Here is a 19,370-nt window from a genome sequence, read left to right as displayed (position 1 = left end):
ATGCTACAACATTCAGAATTCCTCACAAGTTTTCTAGTTATGCAGTTAGTGCAGTTTAGAAGAAGAAACTACTTCTTTTTAAAAAAGAGTTAATTAAACCATATATATATATATAAAAGACTCATTCCAAAGTCCCGCCCAAAGGTTAGGATTCCACATGGACCCATCTGGCTTAAAGAGGAGAAGAGGAGAAGAACTTCCATTGCAGAAACTCATGAGCAGCCCTCAGGACCATAAGCCTTTCATGAACTAAATAAAATTCAGTGGAACCGTATCAATGAGAATCCAAGATTTTCTCTAATTCATATTCTTTCTCCCTGCCAATCAAAACAGAAGTGTAGGAGGCAGCAAATAGCTCTAATGACTTTAGTTTTTTTTTTAATTTTATTGATTTTATTTGAAGAAAACAACATTCCATACAATCATGTCAAAACTTAAGAAAATGTTTTTGTAAGAGATCTTTATATTTATTTGTGATGTTTGTCCCTGATCAGCTGAAATAAATTGGAAGGTCCAGTCTAATATTGTGCCATAGAGTTTACTGGAAAAAAGAATACTTTTATTCAAATTAATTTTGAGTCCAAATAGTTTTTGTTATTCTGCTAGTGCATTGAGGACTGCTGGTACTGAGGTCTGTGGGTCTGATATATACAGTACCATATCATCTGCGTATAGAGATATTTTCTGTTCAAGTCCTTCTCTGGTAATCCCCTTTATCTCTGATACATTTTGAAAGAGAATGACCAATGGCGATTGCAAAAAGCAATTGTGTTGAAGGGTATTCTTGTCAAGTACCACCTTCTAGTGTGAAGTAATTTGAAATAATGCTGTTAATACAAACAGAGGCCTTTGGACATGTATAGAGGTATAGAGGTTTAGAGGTCTGATAACATGCACACATGTTTGTGCCAAGCCCGAATTTGTGCAATGTGGTGAATAGGTAGTCCCATTCAACCATGTCAAATGCTTTTTCTGTGTCCAAAGATAATAAGATCTCTGGTGTGTTTAGAGCACTTTTGAATCCTTCTAGCTAGAACTTTGGAGAGTATCTTAACACTAGAATTACCAAAGTCTACCAAAAAACTCATAAACCCAACCCAACTTAAATCCATTCGCACCTCTCCATCAGCATCTTTTGTGTTGTAAATGTGTCCATAATCCCAAGCAGCAAATGGCCCGCTGTTACTATTCTAAACTTAAAGTTTCTGTTTCAATTAGTAATGAAATGAAAGGTAGACAGATATTGGTAAAGAAAGAAAATAATTGTTTTAAGTGAGTAAAAGCTTCCTGCGCTTCAGTCATTCATTGAAACATGTGGTTTGCTTTCTTGGTTAAGGCTACTATTGAATGAAAGTGTACATCTTAGCAAGTAATCATACTAGAAAGTAAACATTCCATATTGCATGGGACTCTCAATCAATAATCTTTCTATGTCACTGGTTCTAAAAATTTCAATATGGCATTTATCATGTTTTGTGATGCAACCTTTTAATTGACCTGCACAAATAGCACAAAATCTCATACTCAAACTCTTATACTCTTAAACTCTTATATTCATACTCTTCTTTCACACATCATGTGACATCCCCTCTTCTACAAAATACATGTAGACTAAGCTGGGAAACTCCCCAGATCAATCAAACATAACTTCACAAAGACAGCACGTCCCATTTTATGTCAAAACAGAATTTGCATTACAATTAACAACAACAACGATTTATTTATATAGCACATTTTCATACAAACAATGTAGCTCAAAGTGCTTTACACGATGAAGAAAGAGAAAAAAGACAAAATAAATAATTAAAATTAAGGAACACTAATTAACATAGAATAAAAGTAAGGTCCAATGGCCAGGGAGGACAGAAAAAAACAAAAAAAAAAACTCTAGATAGCTGGAAAAAAAAATAAAATCTAAAAATTATATCCATTATTGCCAATCACTAAAATATCTGTTTTCTCTTTATTTAGTTTGAGAAAATTACTACTCATCCATTTGGAAACACAAGTAAGACATTGTGTCAGTTAATCAAGAGTGTTGGGGTCGTCAGGTGCTATTGATACAGTTGTGTGTCATCAGCATAGCTGTGGTAGCTCACGTTATGCCCCAAGATTATCTGACCTAACAGAAGCATGTAAATTGAAAAGAGCAGTGGACCCAGGAGCCTTTTGGAAATATATATATATATATATATATATATATATATATATATATATATATATATATATATATATAATTGCCACAACTAACAAAGAATTTTCTTCCTACCAGGTAGGATTAAAACCAATTCAAACCAATTTAAGGCAATTTCTAAGAATATTTTGATCAATGTTATCAGATCTGAGAGGATGAGAACAGATAAATGACCTCTCTCTTCATTTACCTGCAAGTCATTTACTACGTGTATGTATTGAACCAACTCTGTTTTTGCGCCTCTGCCAAAATATTTCCCCATATGATTGAATAGTATGATTCCATAGCAACATAAAAATACACTAACTGGCTCCTACTTTTGAATTTACTCTGCAGTCTGCCAGTCCAGGGTTACTGCTATTGCCTTCCAAGTTATCCCGTTAATATCTAGTGTCTTCAGATTTTTTTTTCCATCCACTGTAGTTTTTTACAATGGGCACAGACCTGGTAAATGAATCAGGCAACACATTCTTTGAGTACGATAAATCTATCCAGATGAAGAGTTCCACCAAGTGGCACCAATTTTCCCATTCAAGATCAATTGTTATCATGCCCTTTTTCAGTATAACTTCAACCTACATTTTCTGAGCTATCCTTTAATTTTCCGGAACTTCTGCAGCTCAAATGCATCACTCATTTTTTTCTCACATTTCTTTCTGCAACTAAACTACATTAACTATCTTCTTATTTCAATATGTTTCTTAATCAAATCTGGAGACCTTCATGCTACCTATGTATGGTAGGTAACAATCTTGTTTCTCATATTACTGGTACCTACTAATAGGCCATACAGTTTTCCAAGACAGGCCATCTTTCAGACACAGATCCTTGTATTTTCTAGTCTTTAGACCTTGAACACAAAATCCAATTCATTATTCCATATCCCAGTTATTCAATATGTATTATTGGGCTGTTCATTGAATGCACCATCAGAAGCTACTTTACAAAGCAATCAAGAATATTCTTCAAATAACTAGTAAACAGAAGCAGCATTCAGTGGAAAGTTACAGTTATAGTTTAAAGCAAACACAAATAAAGAGTAAATTGAATAGCTGAACAGCCTGAAGAATAGTATGGCAGAATCAGGGTTAACAAATGTTGTTACAGAAAATGGAATAAAAATATAATCAGTAAGAGTTCACTGATAGAGGTTTGTGACTAAACTTGAGAAGAAAAATCCACAGTGTAGAAGTGAGAAAGCCTAATGAGTTCTCACCAAGATCTGCAAAATAGGTCTTTGGAATTTTGAGAAGTCTGGCCTTGGAGGATCCAACTTGTCAACATGCAATTCGTAATTAATTTGGTTGTTGACATGAACATCTTTGTAAGTCATAAAGAGTTTTGAGTGTAATCATTGTCAGAACTCTGACATTCACATTTTCAACTTACTGGATTCAGCTTATTCTTGGAGCTGGTAGACCATTAACAAGAGAATTGCAGTAATCCACTGGCTAGATGATGATTGTGTGACAGAGTCTTACTGCCTCAGAGAAGGACACGGAAGGGTCTGACTTTGGCAATGTTAGTAAAACTAATATGTTTGTCTTGATTACTTCAGAAATGTGGTTTTCAAAACCCAGAGAGCCGTTAACAATAACTTGATTTAACTGGTGAGAGAGTGTGAAAGTTCCTACAAGCAAAGATGCCATTTTCCTTGTATTCAGGTCTATGCAGGTAATAAACATCATAAATGTAATTACAGAATAGAGGACATAACAATGAACTCAATTGTTAATCTTTCACCACAGATCCATTTTTGAATGATCCTGTGTTTAAACATGGTAACCAACTAGCACAGAAATCTAACATCAACTCACACCTCAATTTCAGATAATAGACTGTAAATAATTCCTTCTTATTATACTTATCCACACGTTTCCATCATTCCCCACATGTGTGTTACAAGTATGTGTACAGAACTACAGAGGATGTGGTACTATGTGGAGGTGTGCACTTATTTTGTCTAAGAAGACAGAATGGTCTCAAGACCCTTAGATGTTGATAAAGCCTTAAGTGTAAACAATAATATAAGCTGTGTGGTCTGAAATTCCTTTAAACTGACCTTCAACATTAACTGCGCAGAAGTTGAAAGACACTGAAGCCAGAATCTTGTGTGTATGTGCACTCTAGTTTAGTGTAATAATTTGACATGTCAACAGACAGGTCATTTAGCTTCATACAGTTTAAGTCAGCAAAACTTGCAATGTTTTTTACATATGCTTTTGTTTTTGATTATCATTTGCATAAATGTGTCATGTTGATTCTGATTTTTATGCACCACACATAATGCAGAAATAGTCTTTAAGCATGCATTTTATTACTAGATGGTTGGCAGGCATTTTGGAAAACCATGGGAAATTTAACATCTCTATTCAAACAATATGTCCTTGAACTAAGCCACGAGTACTAACTTAAATCAAATTAGATAAATTAAATTATGTGTGTAAATATTATTACAAGCTTAAAATATATTCTGGAAAATGAAAATCCACCTTAATAAAAGCACAAGTGTCTTTGTCTCTGTCATTCCAACAGATGGGGCATCACAAACATTTGCAGTAATAAAACGTATTGCATTTGTCATTCAGTGTTTGTGTGTTCATCACTGCTTTTGTGAATCCCATACCAAAAGGCATATAACAGAGACATATGCATTGCATTCATCATTCCAACAGATGGCATATCACAAACATTTACAGTAATGCGTTTTATTACTACAAATGTTTGTGATGCAGCCATCTGTTGGAATGACAACTGCAATGCATTTTATCACTACATGCATTATAAAATACATTCTAATAGAAACGTTAAGGTTGAAATCAATGTTGATTACTTAGATTTTACTCTGTCTTAGATGGGTAGCACAGCTAGTAATAAAATAAAAGTTTTTTATAGAGATTGCTGAAATCATTATAAATTGGCTATCCACAGTCAGTCACCCAGTCCACTGTGTTCGTGCATCTCTAGATTAGGTGCAACAAAACTCTTAATTAAGATATTTGGCTCAAATGTAATGCACACATCAGCATCACATCACATCTAGCTAGTCATATTAAACAGACACCAATTCCTTCCTTGCCAGTGGAGGACTATTACACATTCCAAGGTCCAACCAGTGTGGATTTATTCTGCACATGCCCTTCTTTCTACAGGATTTTAATCTGATCAAAAAATCCTTCACGCTCTACTTGGCAAGCGTGTGTACAGATTATTAGGTACACACCAAAGAACTTTACCTCAAAGTGTGCTGGGTTTTATGTGAAACTTTGGGTCCCTGTTTGACTAATTCCTCTTCTTAGACCAGTTTGCCATGGGTAGTCTTATTAAGACAGTAGAGGCTTATGCTGGCCAAAGCCATCATACCCACACCTGCAGTCTGGGGACAGACATAACACAATTGGCTAATTCTGACCTCATCACTAATTTATGGAAAAGGCTTGTCAAACTAGAACTTGCATTTGTGTGTGTGTGTGTACTTTTACAGTTTTCAGACTTTGTATTCTTGAACTCAGAATTGTTATGTTTTTTGGTCAAGAGTAAAAACTACATTAATTTTAAACTGTGTCTCATCTAAGTTAGAATTTGATAGATTATGTTACCTTAAATATCGTTCTGCATCTCTGTGCTTTCTTGTACTTTTTTTCAGCAGTTGTTCTAGTTAATCAGCTATTTTTCATTTCACATTTAGAATAATTTAAAACCATTTTATTTGGCTATGTTTTAACTAAAGTACACAAATACACTAAGTCTAAATACATATCTCCCAGATTTATATGGTTGTGTCACTGCAGGTCTGAACTTTTGTTAGTAAAAAAACAGGAAGGAGGCCTACAGTGTTTTCATGCTTGTGTTGCATTTTTTAATAAGTGAATATTTTGCGCTTATACAATACAATACAATACAATTCATTTTTATATAGCCCAAAATCACACAAGAAGTGCCACAATAGGCTTTAACAGGCCCTGCCTCTTGACAGACCCCCAACCTTGTCGAAGAATACAAGAAAAAACTCCCAAAAAAAAAAACCCTTGTAAGAAACAAATGGAAGAAACCTTGGGAAAGGCAATTCAAAAAGAGACCCCTTTGCAGGTAGGTTGGGTGTGCAGTGGGTGTCAAAAAGAAGGGGGCCAATACAATACAATACACAGAACACAAGTAATCCTTAATACAATATAATAGTGTAATAGAAAAATTACAAGTACGGAGCAGAATTCAACAGTAGATGATATCACATAATAGGAATTGGATTTGTTCAGAGTTCTTGGCCATCAAGCTGCCTCCCCCATTTGACCATTCCACAGCTGAGACTGTTCTGGGCCAGCCAATCCGATGAAAGGACCCTTCTACCCCATGATTCCTGCAATCCTCCATCAGCGATGACTTTACCTTAGGCAGGCAAAACAACTTGGCAGGTGAGCAGTGGCACCAAGTGCCACATTTGAGACCCGAGAAGAGAAACAGAACATGTGAGGGTTAGTAACAAATTATAACTATCATGTTACTTATATTTTAGTGCTAATGACTAACAACAGAGATGCAGTCTGTACAGTTAATCAGCATCTTTAGTCAGGATATGCTAAACTGAAATAGTGAGTCTTCAGCCGGGATTCGAAAGCTGAGACCGAAGGTGCATCTCTAATAGTAGCAGGCAGACCACTATAAATGAAGTTCTTTTATATATTTTTTTTTAAATTTATGAGCTCTCTTGCATATATTGACATTGATATATATTGCTTCTAGTATTTTTCAGATCACAGACATGTTTTCACTCTGTTATGCCTCAGGCTCATCACTTCTATTCAAAATGTTCCAACAATATAATCGATTTAACACATGTAAATGCCAATGTACTCTGCTTAGGAGCAACTAATTTGTTTTATCGACTACATCTGCTTCTGAGTTTCATGTCATTTTGCGTTCCTATGGATGTTGTAAAGTAGCCCACCCAAAATGTATTTTTTGAATTTATTAGCACCAAGCCAGAATTATATTTGTTTATGTTCATGAGGCTTTTAAAGATGCTCTAGTGCTATAAGAAAGGATTTAAAGATGCTGTCAAAGCACCCTAATTATATTATTATTTAATAAAATGAAAAACTCCTTTTGACCAAAATCTTTTCTCTTATAATACAAGTTAATTGCAAAAAAGGGTTAAACATACAGTACATCAAGCCCAAAAGAAATGTGAGATAGTGACACATTATTGCAAATGTTCTAATTTTGATATGTTAAATTTAAAGCTGTATTTTGTAGGGTGACTTACTTAATAAAACTGTCCTCATGGGTCTAATGACCTGGGGCCTCATGCATAACGCCGTGCGTAGAATTCGCACTATAATATGACGTAAGCACAAAAGCTGAAATGTGCTTACGCACAGAAAAATTCAGATGCAGGAATCTCTGCGTTTGCCAACTTCCACGTTCTTCCGCTACATAAGTGCCGGTCAGCGTGAAAAGTAATGCACATGCATGCGCCTGCTGTCCCGCCCCAACAACTCCCAGAATTAAGCCTCTTTGAATATGTAAATCAATATTAATAGCCCTTAAGCTCAGCATTCTTTGAAAAGACAATGGAAAAAGTACGAGGGAAAATAGAACAATTTCAGCACATACCAAGTGGAGGCAAGGAAAAATGTACTATTTGTTGGTTTAAACAGTGGTATAAACAAGAAAAGGAAGCTGATCGAGTGACATAGTGTGTCGGAGAAACTCGAAAGCTCAAGTTCACAAAGTCGCACAGTGCCTGAAATAAAAAAAGAGTCGAATATCAAAGTGGCCGTGAAAAGTCGTAGCTCACCGTCTGAGTGTCATATGAAAGCTTATTAGGGTACAGAGAAAAAAAAGGCACACAGTGGGGAAAAAGCAGGAAATGTCAACTTTAATTTTGAAATTTCCACTTTAATCACATAGTTTATTTGGTCATTAAAGTAGAACATCATAAACTTAATCTTAAAATCGTTTAATTTACTAGTTTCTCAAATCCCATCGTAACTAAAGTAGTACATTAAATGCTTTGTTTTGTATTTGATGTTCTATGTGCTCTATGTGTGTGAATCACTACGTGCTTCTTAAACTGGCTTTCTCTGCCTCTGACAGGACACAGAATCCATTACATTCATGATATTACAGCTCTCCGAATAACTAAAATACGGAGATGTATATGTGATATAATTTTCATGATGATAGGAGTTAAAGCATGTTATTAAACATGGGAATACGGTGGTGCAGTAATTGTACGCGACCTTCGATAAAATAATTTATTGCGGCAGTACTGTCTCTTTCAAACGTACTAACCTCCAATTCCTGTCCTTCCTTTTCTTTCTTCAAATACCCAATCACCACACAATCAGCTCTGTAATAGACATTAAGCCATCTGTAAGCTTATAACGCCAATTCTTCAAAACTTCTAAAGAACATTGAAATATCTTCGTAGTACATGTTTAATTATTCTATCCTTTATGCCAGTCCCAGTGAAGCATACAGCGCAGGCAGAAACAATCCGTGAACGGAGCGCCAGATTCTTGCTAGCGTAGCGACACCGTGTCCTTTAATTATTAACAATATAGTGTGACAAGGCCTCCCCCTCAGCCCAGTCCCATCGGGTCGGCGTCCTGCACTGAGAGGTCATGGGCACGAGAGAGAGCATCAGCGTTGGCATGGAGAGAACCCTTACGATGAATAAGCGAAAACTTGTAAAGTTGAAGGTCAAGAAACCACCTCCTTGTGAAGGGCCATCAACTGTAAAGGAGCATGATCCGTCACTAGAGTGAACTCCCGGCCCAAAAGGTAGTACCTCAACTGCGTAATCGCCCATTTGATCGCAAGGGCTTCCCTTTCCACTGCTGCATACCTGGTCTCTCGATCCAACAGTTTCCGGCTCAGGTACATGATGGGGTGTTCAACACCATCGACGCTTTGGCTCAGCACGGCACCCAAGCCTGTGTCCGAAGCGTCCGTCTGGAGAATAAAAGGGAAAGAAAAATTAGGAGCTTTTAATGTTGGTGCTGATGTAAGAGCCTGTTTTAAGTCACTAAATGCAGCATCCGCCTTGTCAGTCCATATCACATGATTAGGAGCCCTCTTCTTAGTAAGATCAGTCAAGGATGCCGCTCTCTCTGAAAACCGAGGTACAAACCGGCGGTAGTACCCGGCTAACCCGAGAAAGGCTTGGACCTGCCTCTTGGTTTTCAGACGGGACCATTTAACAATGGCATCTATTTTTGAACACTGTGGTTTCACAGTACCCCGACCCACCAGGTAGCCCAAATATTTAGCTTCTTTCAATCCAAAGAAACATTTCTTGGGATTAATACGAAGCCCGGCTTCTCCTAGTGTCCGCAATACCGCAGTGACCTGCTGTACGTGTTCCTTCCATGTGCTGGAATAAATGAATTTGTCATCCAGATAGGCAACACTATACGCATTATGGGGTTGGAGCACTTTGTCCACCAGACGCTGGAAAGGCACAGGAGCCCCGTGTAACCTGAATGGAAGAACACGATACTGCCAGTGTCCGCTAGGAGTGGTGAACGCGGTCTTGACCTTCGCGGAGTCCGTTAAAGGAATCTGCCAGTACCCTTTTGTCATGTCAAGTGTGGTCAAAAATTCAGCTTGTCTAAGTCTCTCGAGGAGGTCATCCACGCGAGGCATGGGATAAGCATCAAAAAGGGAGACCTGGTTAAGCCGACGGAAGTCATTGCAAAATCTCCAACTGCCTTTAGGCTTACTAACCATGACAATTGGGCTGGACCAGGGACTATAACTTTCCTCAGTCACTCCTAGTTCCAGCATCCGCTTGATTTCCAGCTCCACTTCTGCTTTCTTTGCCTCAGGAAGTCTATAGGGGCGCTCTTGGACTATAACCCCTGGTTCAGTCACTATGTCATAAGCAATCAGAGAGGTCCTTCCAGGTTTTTCACTCACCACCTCCGAGACGGACAGGATAGCTGATTCCAGCTCCCGTCTTTGTCTATAGGTTAATTCCTCGCCGAAATTAAGGGTGTCTATGTGAGCAAAGAATGAGCAGGGCTGAGTGGAGGAGGTATCTGGTTCCCTCTCCTTCCACGGCTTCAGCAAGTTCACATGATAAACCCGCTCAGATGGTCTATGATTGGGTTGTTTCACCAAATAGTCGTATAGTATCCTTTTCTCTCCTTAATTTCATAAGGGCCTTGCCAATGGGCGAGTAATTTAGAATGAGAGGTGTGAATTAATACCATGACACAATCCCCCGGCTGGAATTCTCGGAGTGTCGCGCCACAATCATAACGGGCCTGTGCTGCTTGTGCCTCTTCCATCACGTAACTGTGCGATATATTCCAAAATATTTGTAGAGGGAAGAGCCTCTCCTTCCCAACCTTCTTTCAAAATATCCAATATACCTCGGGGTTGTCATCCATATAACAATTCAAAAGGAGAGAACCCCGTAGAGGCTTGTGGGACTTTCTGATAGGCAAAGAGAACGAGGGTGAGGAGTTGATCCCAATTCCTCCCATCCCCGCTGACGACCTTGCGAAGCATCTGCTTGACAGTATGATTAAACCTCTCCACTAGACCGTCGATCTGAGGATGATACACCATGGTCTTTAAGTGCTTTATTTTCAGTAACTTGGCCGTTTCCCTGAACTTCTCCGAGGTAAAAGGTGTTCCTTGGTCCATTAGGACTACTTTAGGAATACCAACAAGCGCAATACTCCTACTAGTTCCCGTGCGATTGCTTTAGATGTAGCTGAGCGCAAAGGGAACAGCTTCCGGATATCGGGTCGCATAATCCACGAGGACTAATATATATTTATGTCCTCAGGCTGAGTGCTGCAAGGGTCCTACAATATCGACCCCGATTCGTTCAAAGGGGACATCAATTAAGGGAAGGAGAACGAGAGGAGCACGGTCCTTTCTAGGAATTTGCCGCAATTGACATTCTGGAAAAGAAATACAAAAATGGCGAACCTCCTCGTTAATTCCCGGCCAATAAAATCTGAGCTTAATCCGCTCTAAAGTTTTATCGGAGCCTAAATGGCCTCCAAGGAGGTGGGCGTGAGCTAATTCACAAACCTGCCGCCGGTAAGTTCGTGGAATTAACAACAGTTTCCGAACCTCCGCCCCATTGTCCGTGACCCGATATAATAGATAATTTTCTATTACAAAGTGAGGTCCTTGTGGCGTGGGCTGGTGTGTGCGTTGGCCATTGACAAGGACTACTGCATTTTTTCCAAATTTTAGGGAGTCATCGTTCCACTGCTCCCTTTTAAAAGAAGCCGGTGTTTGTTTGAACTGAAAGTAAATGTCGGAGAGAGGGTCTGGTCTGACCTCAAGGGGAGGGGATTCCTCCCGAATCGTTGAGGCACGGATGACGTATTCGCCTGCGACGGACCAGGAATCTCCGCATCCTCCTCGTGGTCTTCTGTATCTCTCTCCGCCGGCTTTGTACATGGCGTGGAGACAGCTTGAGATGAGTTATCCCCATCTACAACAAGGCCTAAGTTTTGAGCAGGAGTAGTCAATAGTTTACCGAATTTATTTTCTGACCAGTTCCGTCCTATAATCACTGAGAAGGGAGGATTAGGGTCGATCACCATGGGATGTTTTTTTAGCGATCCTCCCTGACTCACGAAACATAGGACGGTGTTGTACATCCGGATGTCTCCGTGAATACATTTAATACTGGTCTTTTTTTTAATTCTCTGTCGCGGTAAACAATATCGGCAATCAACAATGGTAACGTTGCTGCCAGAATCAAATAGGGCAAGGAGTTTATAACCATTAATGACTACAGATCCTGTATTTGAACATGTCAGGGGGTTAGCAAGAGCACACAAACTATCTCCCCTCTTCCACCTACATCCCACCTCGCTCCTGGGTAGGTTGCATGCCCGGTGGCCCAGGAACTCAGAAACAGGCTCCAAATTATGTGTAACAGACTTATTCAGTAGGACGTGATCTCTAGGAAGTCCACTAGAGGGCTGTTCTGCTCTCCCAGATTTTGAGACTGGCTCGGGTGTTTTCAAGAGCTTTATAAGCTTTTCCATAGAATGGAATTCACCCCAGTCCGGCTGGGCAAAGTTTTTAGGGAGGCCTTTTAAAAGTAGGAAACAGGCTACCTGTTGAACTATTTGACAGGTGGTTAATTCAAATGGCCTTAGCCACACAGCCAACAGCTCCCAGTGGGCCATAGCCTGCTCCTGGACTGATCTCTCTGGATCAAGTGTCTAGTTTTTTATTATTTTTACCTGCTGGACTGGGAATAGCCCATATTTATCTAGGACCTCAGTCCCAATGGGCGGCTCAGCTCTCTCCTCCGAGAGAACATAATAAGCCCTTTTTGTTTCATCCCCAGAAACCAGCCTACGCCTGTATGTCCCCTTCACATTCTCCATTTGGTAAGTTATAAGCCCGGGGTTGTATTTGAGGAGCGGAGCCTGTACTGAATCCTTCCTGACCCCCAAACGCACTCCCCACCCAGAAACTTGGCCCCGGTACTTTCCTACCTGGTTAATTACATGTCCGAGTCCCAGTTTCTGTTGGGACTTCATCCTGCCAGCTACGCCACTGTCATAAAAACAGTCCAAAACATTATAAAGGTTTGGGGCAGCCACCCGTATATTGTTCTTCCCAGCTGAAAAAGGGTTTTCTTTATCAAACACACGATGTGCATATCACAAAGTCCAAAACAGAACTGGCTATAGTAGCCTAAGATGGAGACTTTAAAGGTCTTGAAAGGAACTGATGTCATCAAAGGGGCCGGAACCAGAAGTGATTTCATCAAAGGGGCCGGCTTCGGATGTGACGTCATCAAAGGGGCCGGCTTCGGAAGTGACTCTTCAGAGGCGCCGGAATCTTGCAGGATTTCCCGGAGAAGGTCTGTAGGGAACTGAGAAAGACAGTCAGCGCACTCCACTGTTCCCTGGTCAGATGTTTTATTACAATTACTCGAGCCCTTTAGCTGCCTCCTACTCGCACGTGTGTGACAATAGATTATTTAAATAAAGTTCAAGTTTTATCTGTATATTATAATAAACATATTTTGCTGCATTTCATCTTAAAAATGATATCATCATCATATGTAAATTCGTGCTTTATAAAGTGGCTCAGGTTGTACAATATTCTAACAGTAGTGCAAGTTTACAGTGAGGTGATTGTACTTACAAGTACAAACAGTTCTACAAGGAGCACTTGATGGACTGATTGATTGCGTTTAGAGCTCTTGGAATGAAATTGTTTCTGAACCGTGAGGTCCGTACAGGAACGGTTTTGAAGCGTTTGCCATGTGAGAAGCAGTTCAATAGACAGCATGGCTGAGGCAGCGTGTGCTTGATGCTGTATACTGATAATTCTCTTTTGATCAGCTGCTCCAAGTGGTACAGTGAGAGTAATATGGAAAAAGATGATCCACTGTGGCAACCCCTAACAGTAGCAGCTGAAAGAAGAAGAAGAAGGTGCAGTGAGAGTAACAATGCTAAAGACCATTATATTGTTACAGGTTAATTACAATCACATGCATTTAACTAATAAACAATATGTGCTTAATTTCAGTGTATTTATAAAGCCGCGTCAGTAATGTTGATCTGAAACAAAAAGATAAACCACACAGGAACAGTAGCACTGCTTTGATGTTGGGTGCCGCCAGTCTGCAAAACCGAGCGGAGAACTTGCGTACGACAGGGTATGGGGTACCGTGGAAAAGTGCGTGGCTTTATGCCAAGTTTAGGTTTGATACATCGCAATTTGCAAGTGGGAACATTCTTACGCAACATTTCTGTGCGTACGCACCGTTTATACATGAGGCCCCTGGATTTTTTTTCAATCTGCATGCATTATTCTGGATATTTCAGACTCAAAAACATGACCACAACGTACACTACAGATTAACTGGAAATTCAAATGTAACCATAGGTGACCAGTCCTAATGGAGGCCATAATGTCCTGCTCTCCATTATGGCTGGTTTGCCTCTGTCTCATTTTTAACCAGTGCTACCAACATTGGGCACAACTGACTGCAACAATATAGTGCAAGAAGTAAGCTTAAGAATAGATGTCAAGACTACTCAAGCTAACTCTTCTGAATCCAGAGCAGCACTGGCTCTACTCTATCATCCACCCTAAAATGGGAAATGATTAATGCAAGTCAGGCATCTGGGAAAAGTCCATAGGTGTATCCCTAATTGTAGGGTGTTTGGGCAAACAACCTTCTTACCACTTAGAGTTAGCACACAGCAGTAAGTCATAAAAACCATGCAGCTTATTCACACAAGACTGGCCACAACAAGAAATCAAGAAGTTCTACCATGCCATTGCAATAAACTGCTAAGGAGATCTGTAAAGTGTCAAAGTCACAATGTTGAGCACTGATTCAGTCCTCCCATTAAAAAAAATGAAAGTTGTATTTGAGTAAGACAGAGATATTTTCCAATGACAGACAGAGAGAGTAGTCAAAATGAAGTAGAGTTTCTTTATTTTAACAAAAGGCTGAGATCACTACAAAATTAAAAGAGCAACATGGGCTTATAGTCAGGGGAAAACAGCAGTCAAAATCAAAAGCAAAAACCTTGAAAAGAGGATTCTCACACTAGAAAGAAAGAGTCTTTCCTTTATTTCAAACAAAGCGCATACAATTACTGAGCATATGCAGCTCTTCCTTACATAAAGAATATAGATGTGTAATTAAACTGTTCTAAACTATAAATAACATAAAAATACAAAAGAACAAAACATATAATCATAGCCATTTTCACTACCCTCACCTGTTCTGTTTCTCTTCTTAGTACTCATATGTGCCACTTGGTGCCACGGCCATCCCACCAAGATGTTTGGCCTGCCTAAGGTAAAGTGATCCCTGATGGAGGATCACAGGAATCATGGGGTAGAGGGGTCCTTTCATAAAATTGGCTGGCCCAGCGCTGTTTCAGCTGTGGAATGGAGAAATGGGGGAGGCAGCTTGATGGCTGATGTCTCCAGGGCTCTGAACAAATCTAAATCATATTATGTAATATCATCTACTGTTAAATTCTGCTCCATACTTGTAATTTTATTATTTTATACTGTATTGAGGATTTGTTCTGTTCTGTGTATTTTATTGTATTGACGCCCTTGTTTTTGACACCCACTGCACACCCAGCCTACCTGGAAAGGGGTCTCTCTTTGAACTGCCTTTCCCAAGGTTTCTTCCATTTTTTCCCTACAAGGGTTTTTTTTTAAGTTTTTCCTTGTCTTCTTAGAGAGTCAAGGCTGGGGGTCTGTCAAGAGGCAGGGCCTGTTAAAGCCCATTGCGGCACTTCGTGTGTGATTCTGGGCTATACAAAAATAAATTGTATTGTATTGTATTGTATTGTATTGTATTGTACTCTGCTTATCCTTATGCTGGCCATGGTGGAAGCATTATGAGCTGCAATGACCAGTTCACACTATTTTAAGCTTTCTCTGGAGCACTTTCCAGACATTTTCCAGGTCAGGTGTATCTTGCCAGAGACATGCTGTGTTCACCTCCCAAGGGAAGCATCCAGGACCTCTATTTTCAAATCATCACCTCTTGATCCAGAGAAGCACTGATTCTATTCTGAGGTCCTCCCATATTGCTTCATTGAGTCTTATGAGTGGGACAGCAACCCTGGGTAGGAACCTCATTTCTGCCATTTGTACTCGAAAATTTTAGCTAAGCAAACTCTATTCCACTAACAAAACACAACCAATATATTGATTACCATCAACAGAATATTAGCTTGCTAATTGTTAACAGAGTTATAGTCTTCTCTCAAAGTTCTGCATCTTGTGTTGCAGTCTTGCCTTCTACTCCCTAATACATGTTGCCATTTGTCTAAGGTATGCTTTCCCTTCAAGCATTACTAAGTATTAATGCATAGCAAATGTATTCTTCAGCAAAGAGATACTGTGTCATGGAAACCAAACCCCACCCTGACACCCACCCTGTGACAGTATGGAAATCAGAAAGCCACCTTAGCTTTTTGTTAGTACTCAAACAATTCACTATTGGATTGTATAAATTATGTGTTTTCTACTGTATCTACAGTTATTTTTATTTAATAAAAAATAAAAGAGACTTCTTAAAATGATGCTCAGAGAATTTTTTAAGGCAAACATGAACTTTTTGCTAGGAAGGGATGGAAATTAATAGTAAGCACGACAATATCTAGAACTGGACTTACTGGTGGCTGCTTAGTATTGTTGTTAATTTTGAAAGTCATGGTTGGTTGAGCTCTGTTTTCATCATTAGATTTTAGATTTGCCTGACATAGTGTGTCTTTTTTTTTAGTTATAAGCTAATTCAGACATTCTCCTTGTGGTGCTAGTGTAATTAAAATCATTTTATATTGTTGGCACCTTCACTACATGTTGCTACCACTCCTGATTGGGACACAAAGAAAGGTCCTGTGCTTATTGTTAGGCTCATTTTGCTTCAATAGATCTTTTGATGTTTGATGGTGAGTGTTCATTTTGTAAAAGTCTAACTTATCTTGAGCCATGTTTCACTAAATAATAGCGGGGTTTCAAAGAAACAAAGTTCTCACTGGTTATCCAAATTTCCTTCTTCATTAGGAGAAAAAAATAAGAACTGTGTACAATGTATTGACTAATCACAAAGACAGTGAACAGAAACAGAAAGAGCTGAATTAAATTTACACACACTCAACAGAGACGACAGTGATGCAGTCAAGCAATGCATGATGTAATGGTATCTTCACACATCTTAACACACAGGAAACTATATAAAGGGTAGAACAATCTCAACCATCTGCCGCATACTTCACTGCAAAGCACATATGTATTTGGAGGAAGGGCATCAAAAGTGATTGAAGCAAGATCTGTCACACAGCAAATCTCTTCAATATTATACATACAGTATGTGTATTCCATGGGTGAACAATGAATAAAATATATTGGGCTATTTTTCCAGCCTAATTTTATTTTACATTTTTCTATTGTCTTTTGCATATTTGGAAAAATTCTGAAAATATTAAGCATCTGTGTCGTGGGAATTACTCCATTTGCTCTTTTTTGTTGATTGTCAGTAATGGTGTGCTGGAAAAATGTATAGGGTGGTCCAGACGCTATAACAAAATGCAACGCAGGATGTTGGAAGAATTTGGACTGCCTGCAGTACATAGGAACACGATCCCCCAAATCAACGAAATGTTTGACCGGACTGGTAGCGCCTGTCACCCGAAATTGTATTGTTTTCCTGCATCGCATTAAGAGTTGCATAATTAGATCTGGACATTGTCACTAGCTGTTTTCTGTACACCTTTCTCTTGTGGAAATAAGTGGACTAGAGAGTTCAGTAGCCATGGCACCAAGAAAGTTGAGCCTGTCCTGAGAAAGATCACCCCTTTCCTGTGAAGTTTTAGGGACAGATAGACTAATTCAAAAAAGTCATTCTCATGAGAAGGAAGATTTAAATGTCAAAATGATTAATCAAACGACACATGGTACAGTGCTTACATGTGAGTACTGTTCCCTTGTGTATTTTGTGCTGTTTTACATGTAACCTCAAATTCATTTGTCCATCTTTTCCCTCAAGCATCTGTTTCTGTGTGTACTCAGGTATGAGTGTGTGTGTTAGGGTGGCAGTTTTAAAATGGCACTTGGTGAGTGTGTGCATGAGTGGCCTTTGGGATGCATTGGTGCTCCACCCAGGGTTAGTTCCTGCCTTGTACGTGTGGCTGTCAGGATAGGCTGCAGTCCCCAAAAATGCTGAATTGGATTATGTGGGTTTGAAAAAGGTATGCCATGTTATCTGTTTATCACCACTGATTCTAATTCAGTTTTGTGAATGTTCTCTGAAAAGAAAGGATTCATTTTTTTAAATATCTTTTTAAAAATTTAAATGTGTGTATATATATATATATATATATATATATATATATATATATATATATATAATGTATATGTATATATACATAAAAACACACACGCACAGTATATATATGTATGTATATCTGCATAAACATATACAGTATGTTTGTGTAAATTGCACAAAATTGAAAAGCTGGTACTGGTATGTTTTAAATCCCATGCTTTTTTTTTTGGTTCTTTCACCCTGGCAAATACATAATATATTTTAAAAACACATACTGTTTTAATGTCTTAGCGTGCTTCATAATTCTTTTTTGTTTGTTGTTTTTTTTTTTTCTTATGGAGCCTGCCCAACATGCAGTGATTTTCTGAGTCTTGTGCAAGGTATCATGGATCTGCAAGAGCTACTTGCTAAAATGACCATAAAAGTGAGTACATTTCTCTGCTTCATTTATGAATTCTCCGCACTAATGAGTCTGGAGTTAATGCTGTTGTCCTATTAATGCATAATAATAAAGCAGTATGAATCAAAGGTTTCTTATGAAACATTAAATAACTGGTGACGGCACAGTTGGTGGTGACAAAAGCCTCTTGGAAGTAGTCGTCTCAACGGGGAATGTTTCATGGAGCGATATGCATATTTATATTGCATATAAATATATCATAATAGATTACTACTTGCCCATAGCATTAAAGTAAGGTGGCAATATGTTGCTATTAATTTTAAAGGACTATATTTGCTTTAACTTATTATACAATGAAAATACTCCTGGGAATTTTCTTTTGCAAATTATGTATAAATGCCTTGGTATGCTTACTTTTACAAAAGTGAATGTACAGTTTCATTACAGCACATATCAGAATAATCTGCATTACCTGTAGGAAAAAGTATGTTTAGAAACAGCAGTGTCAGACATTGACCTCAACTGCCTCTTATAGACTGTATATCGCTACTAGTGGGACTTGATCCTTAAATGTTATTCAGAGAGCCTGTAAACCCAGAGATATTTTAAATTATGTTCTGCAGTGGTTGGTTTTCTTGCCATGTTGTGATATGAACTCTGTCTCCTGTGATCATAGTAAGATGAGTATGACATGTGGTTTACAAATCCTCTGCCTATTACGGTTTCTACTCCTCCTAGAGGTGTGCAATATAAAGGGTTATCTCATTATAAAATATATATATATCTTGTGAGGTGTCTAAACTCTTTGACTCTTCAATTCCACCCGGGAGAGTAAATGCGAACATTAATTTTATTTTAATTCTTTTCATTTTTATTACTATTTAATTTAATATTGTTTCTTTGTATCAGTATACTGCTGCTGGATTATGTGAATTTCCCCTTGGGATTAATAAAGTATCTATCTA

At 38.7% G+C, this 19,370-nt stretch overlaps 1 protein-coding gene across 1 annotated transcript in view; it reads left to right on the top strand.

Annotated features, from left to right (window-relative positions):
* LOC120526187 (protein kinase C-binding protein NELL1-like) overlaps positions 1–19,370 on the top strand; it is a 1,449,010-nt gene that overhangs the window by 477,379 nt on the left and 952,261 nt on the right. The window contains exon 7 of the mRNA XM_039749219.1: positions 18,347–18,429. Within this exon, the coding sequence (XP_039605153.1) occupies positions 18,347–18,429 (83 nt within the window). The remainder of the gene's footprint in view (positions 1–18,346; positions 18,430–19,370) is intronic.

This window comes from Polypterus senegalus, chromosome 1 (genome assembly GCF_016835505.1).
Source record: "Polypterus senegalus isolate Bchr_013 chromosome 1, ASM1683550v1, whole genome shotgun sequence".
In the NCBI taxonomy this organism is placed as follows: Eukaryota; Metazoa; Chordata; class Cladistia; order Polypteriformes; family Polypteridae; genus Polypterus; species Polypterus senegalus.
Note: the sequence above shows the minus strand (reverse complement) of the source record. Positions and strands in the feature narration are given on the sequence as shown.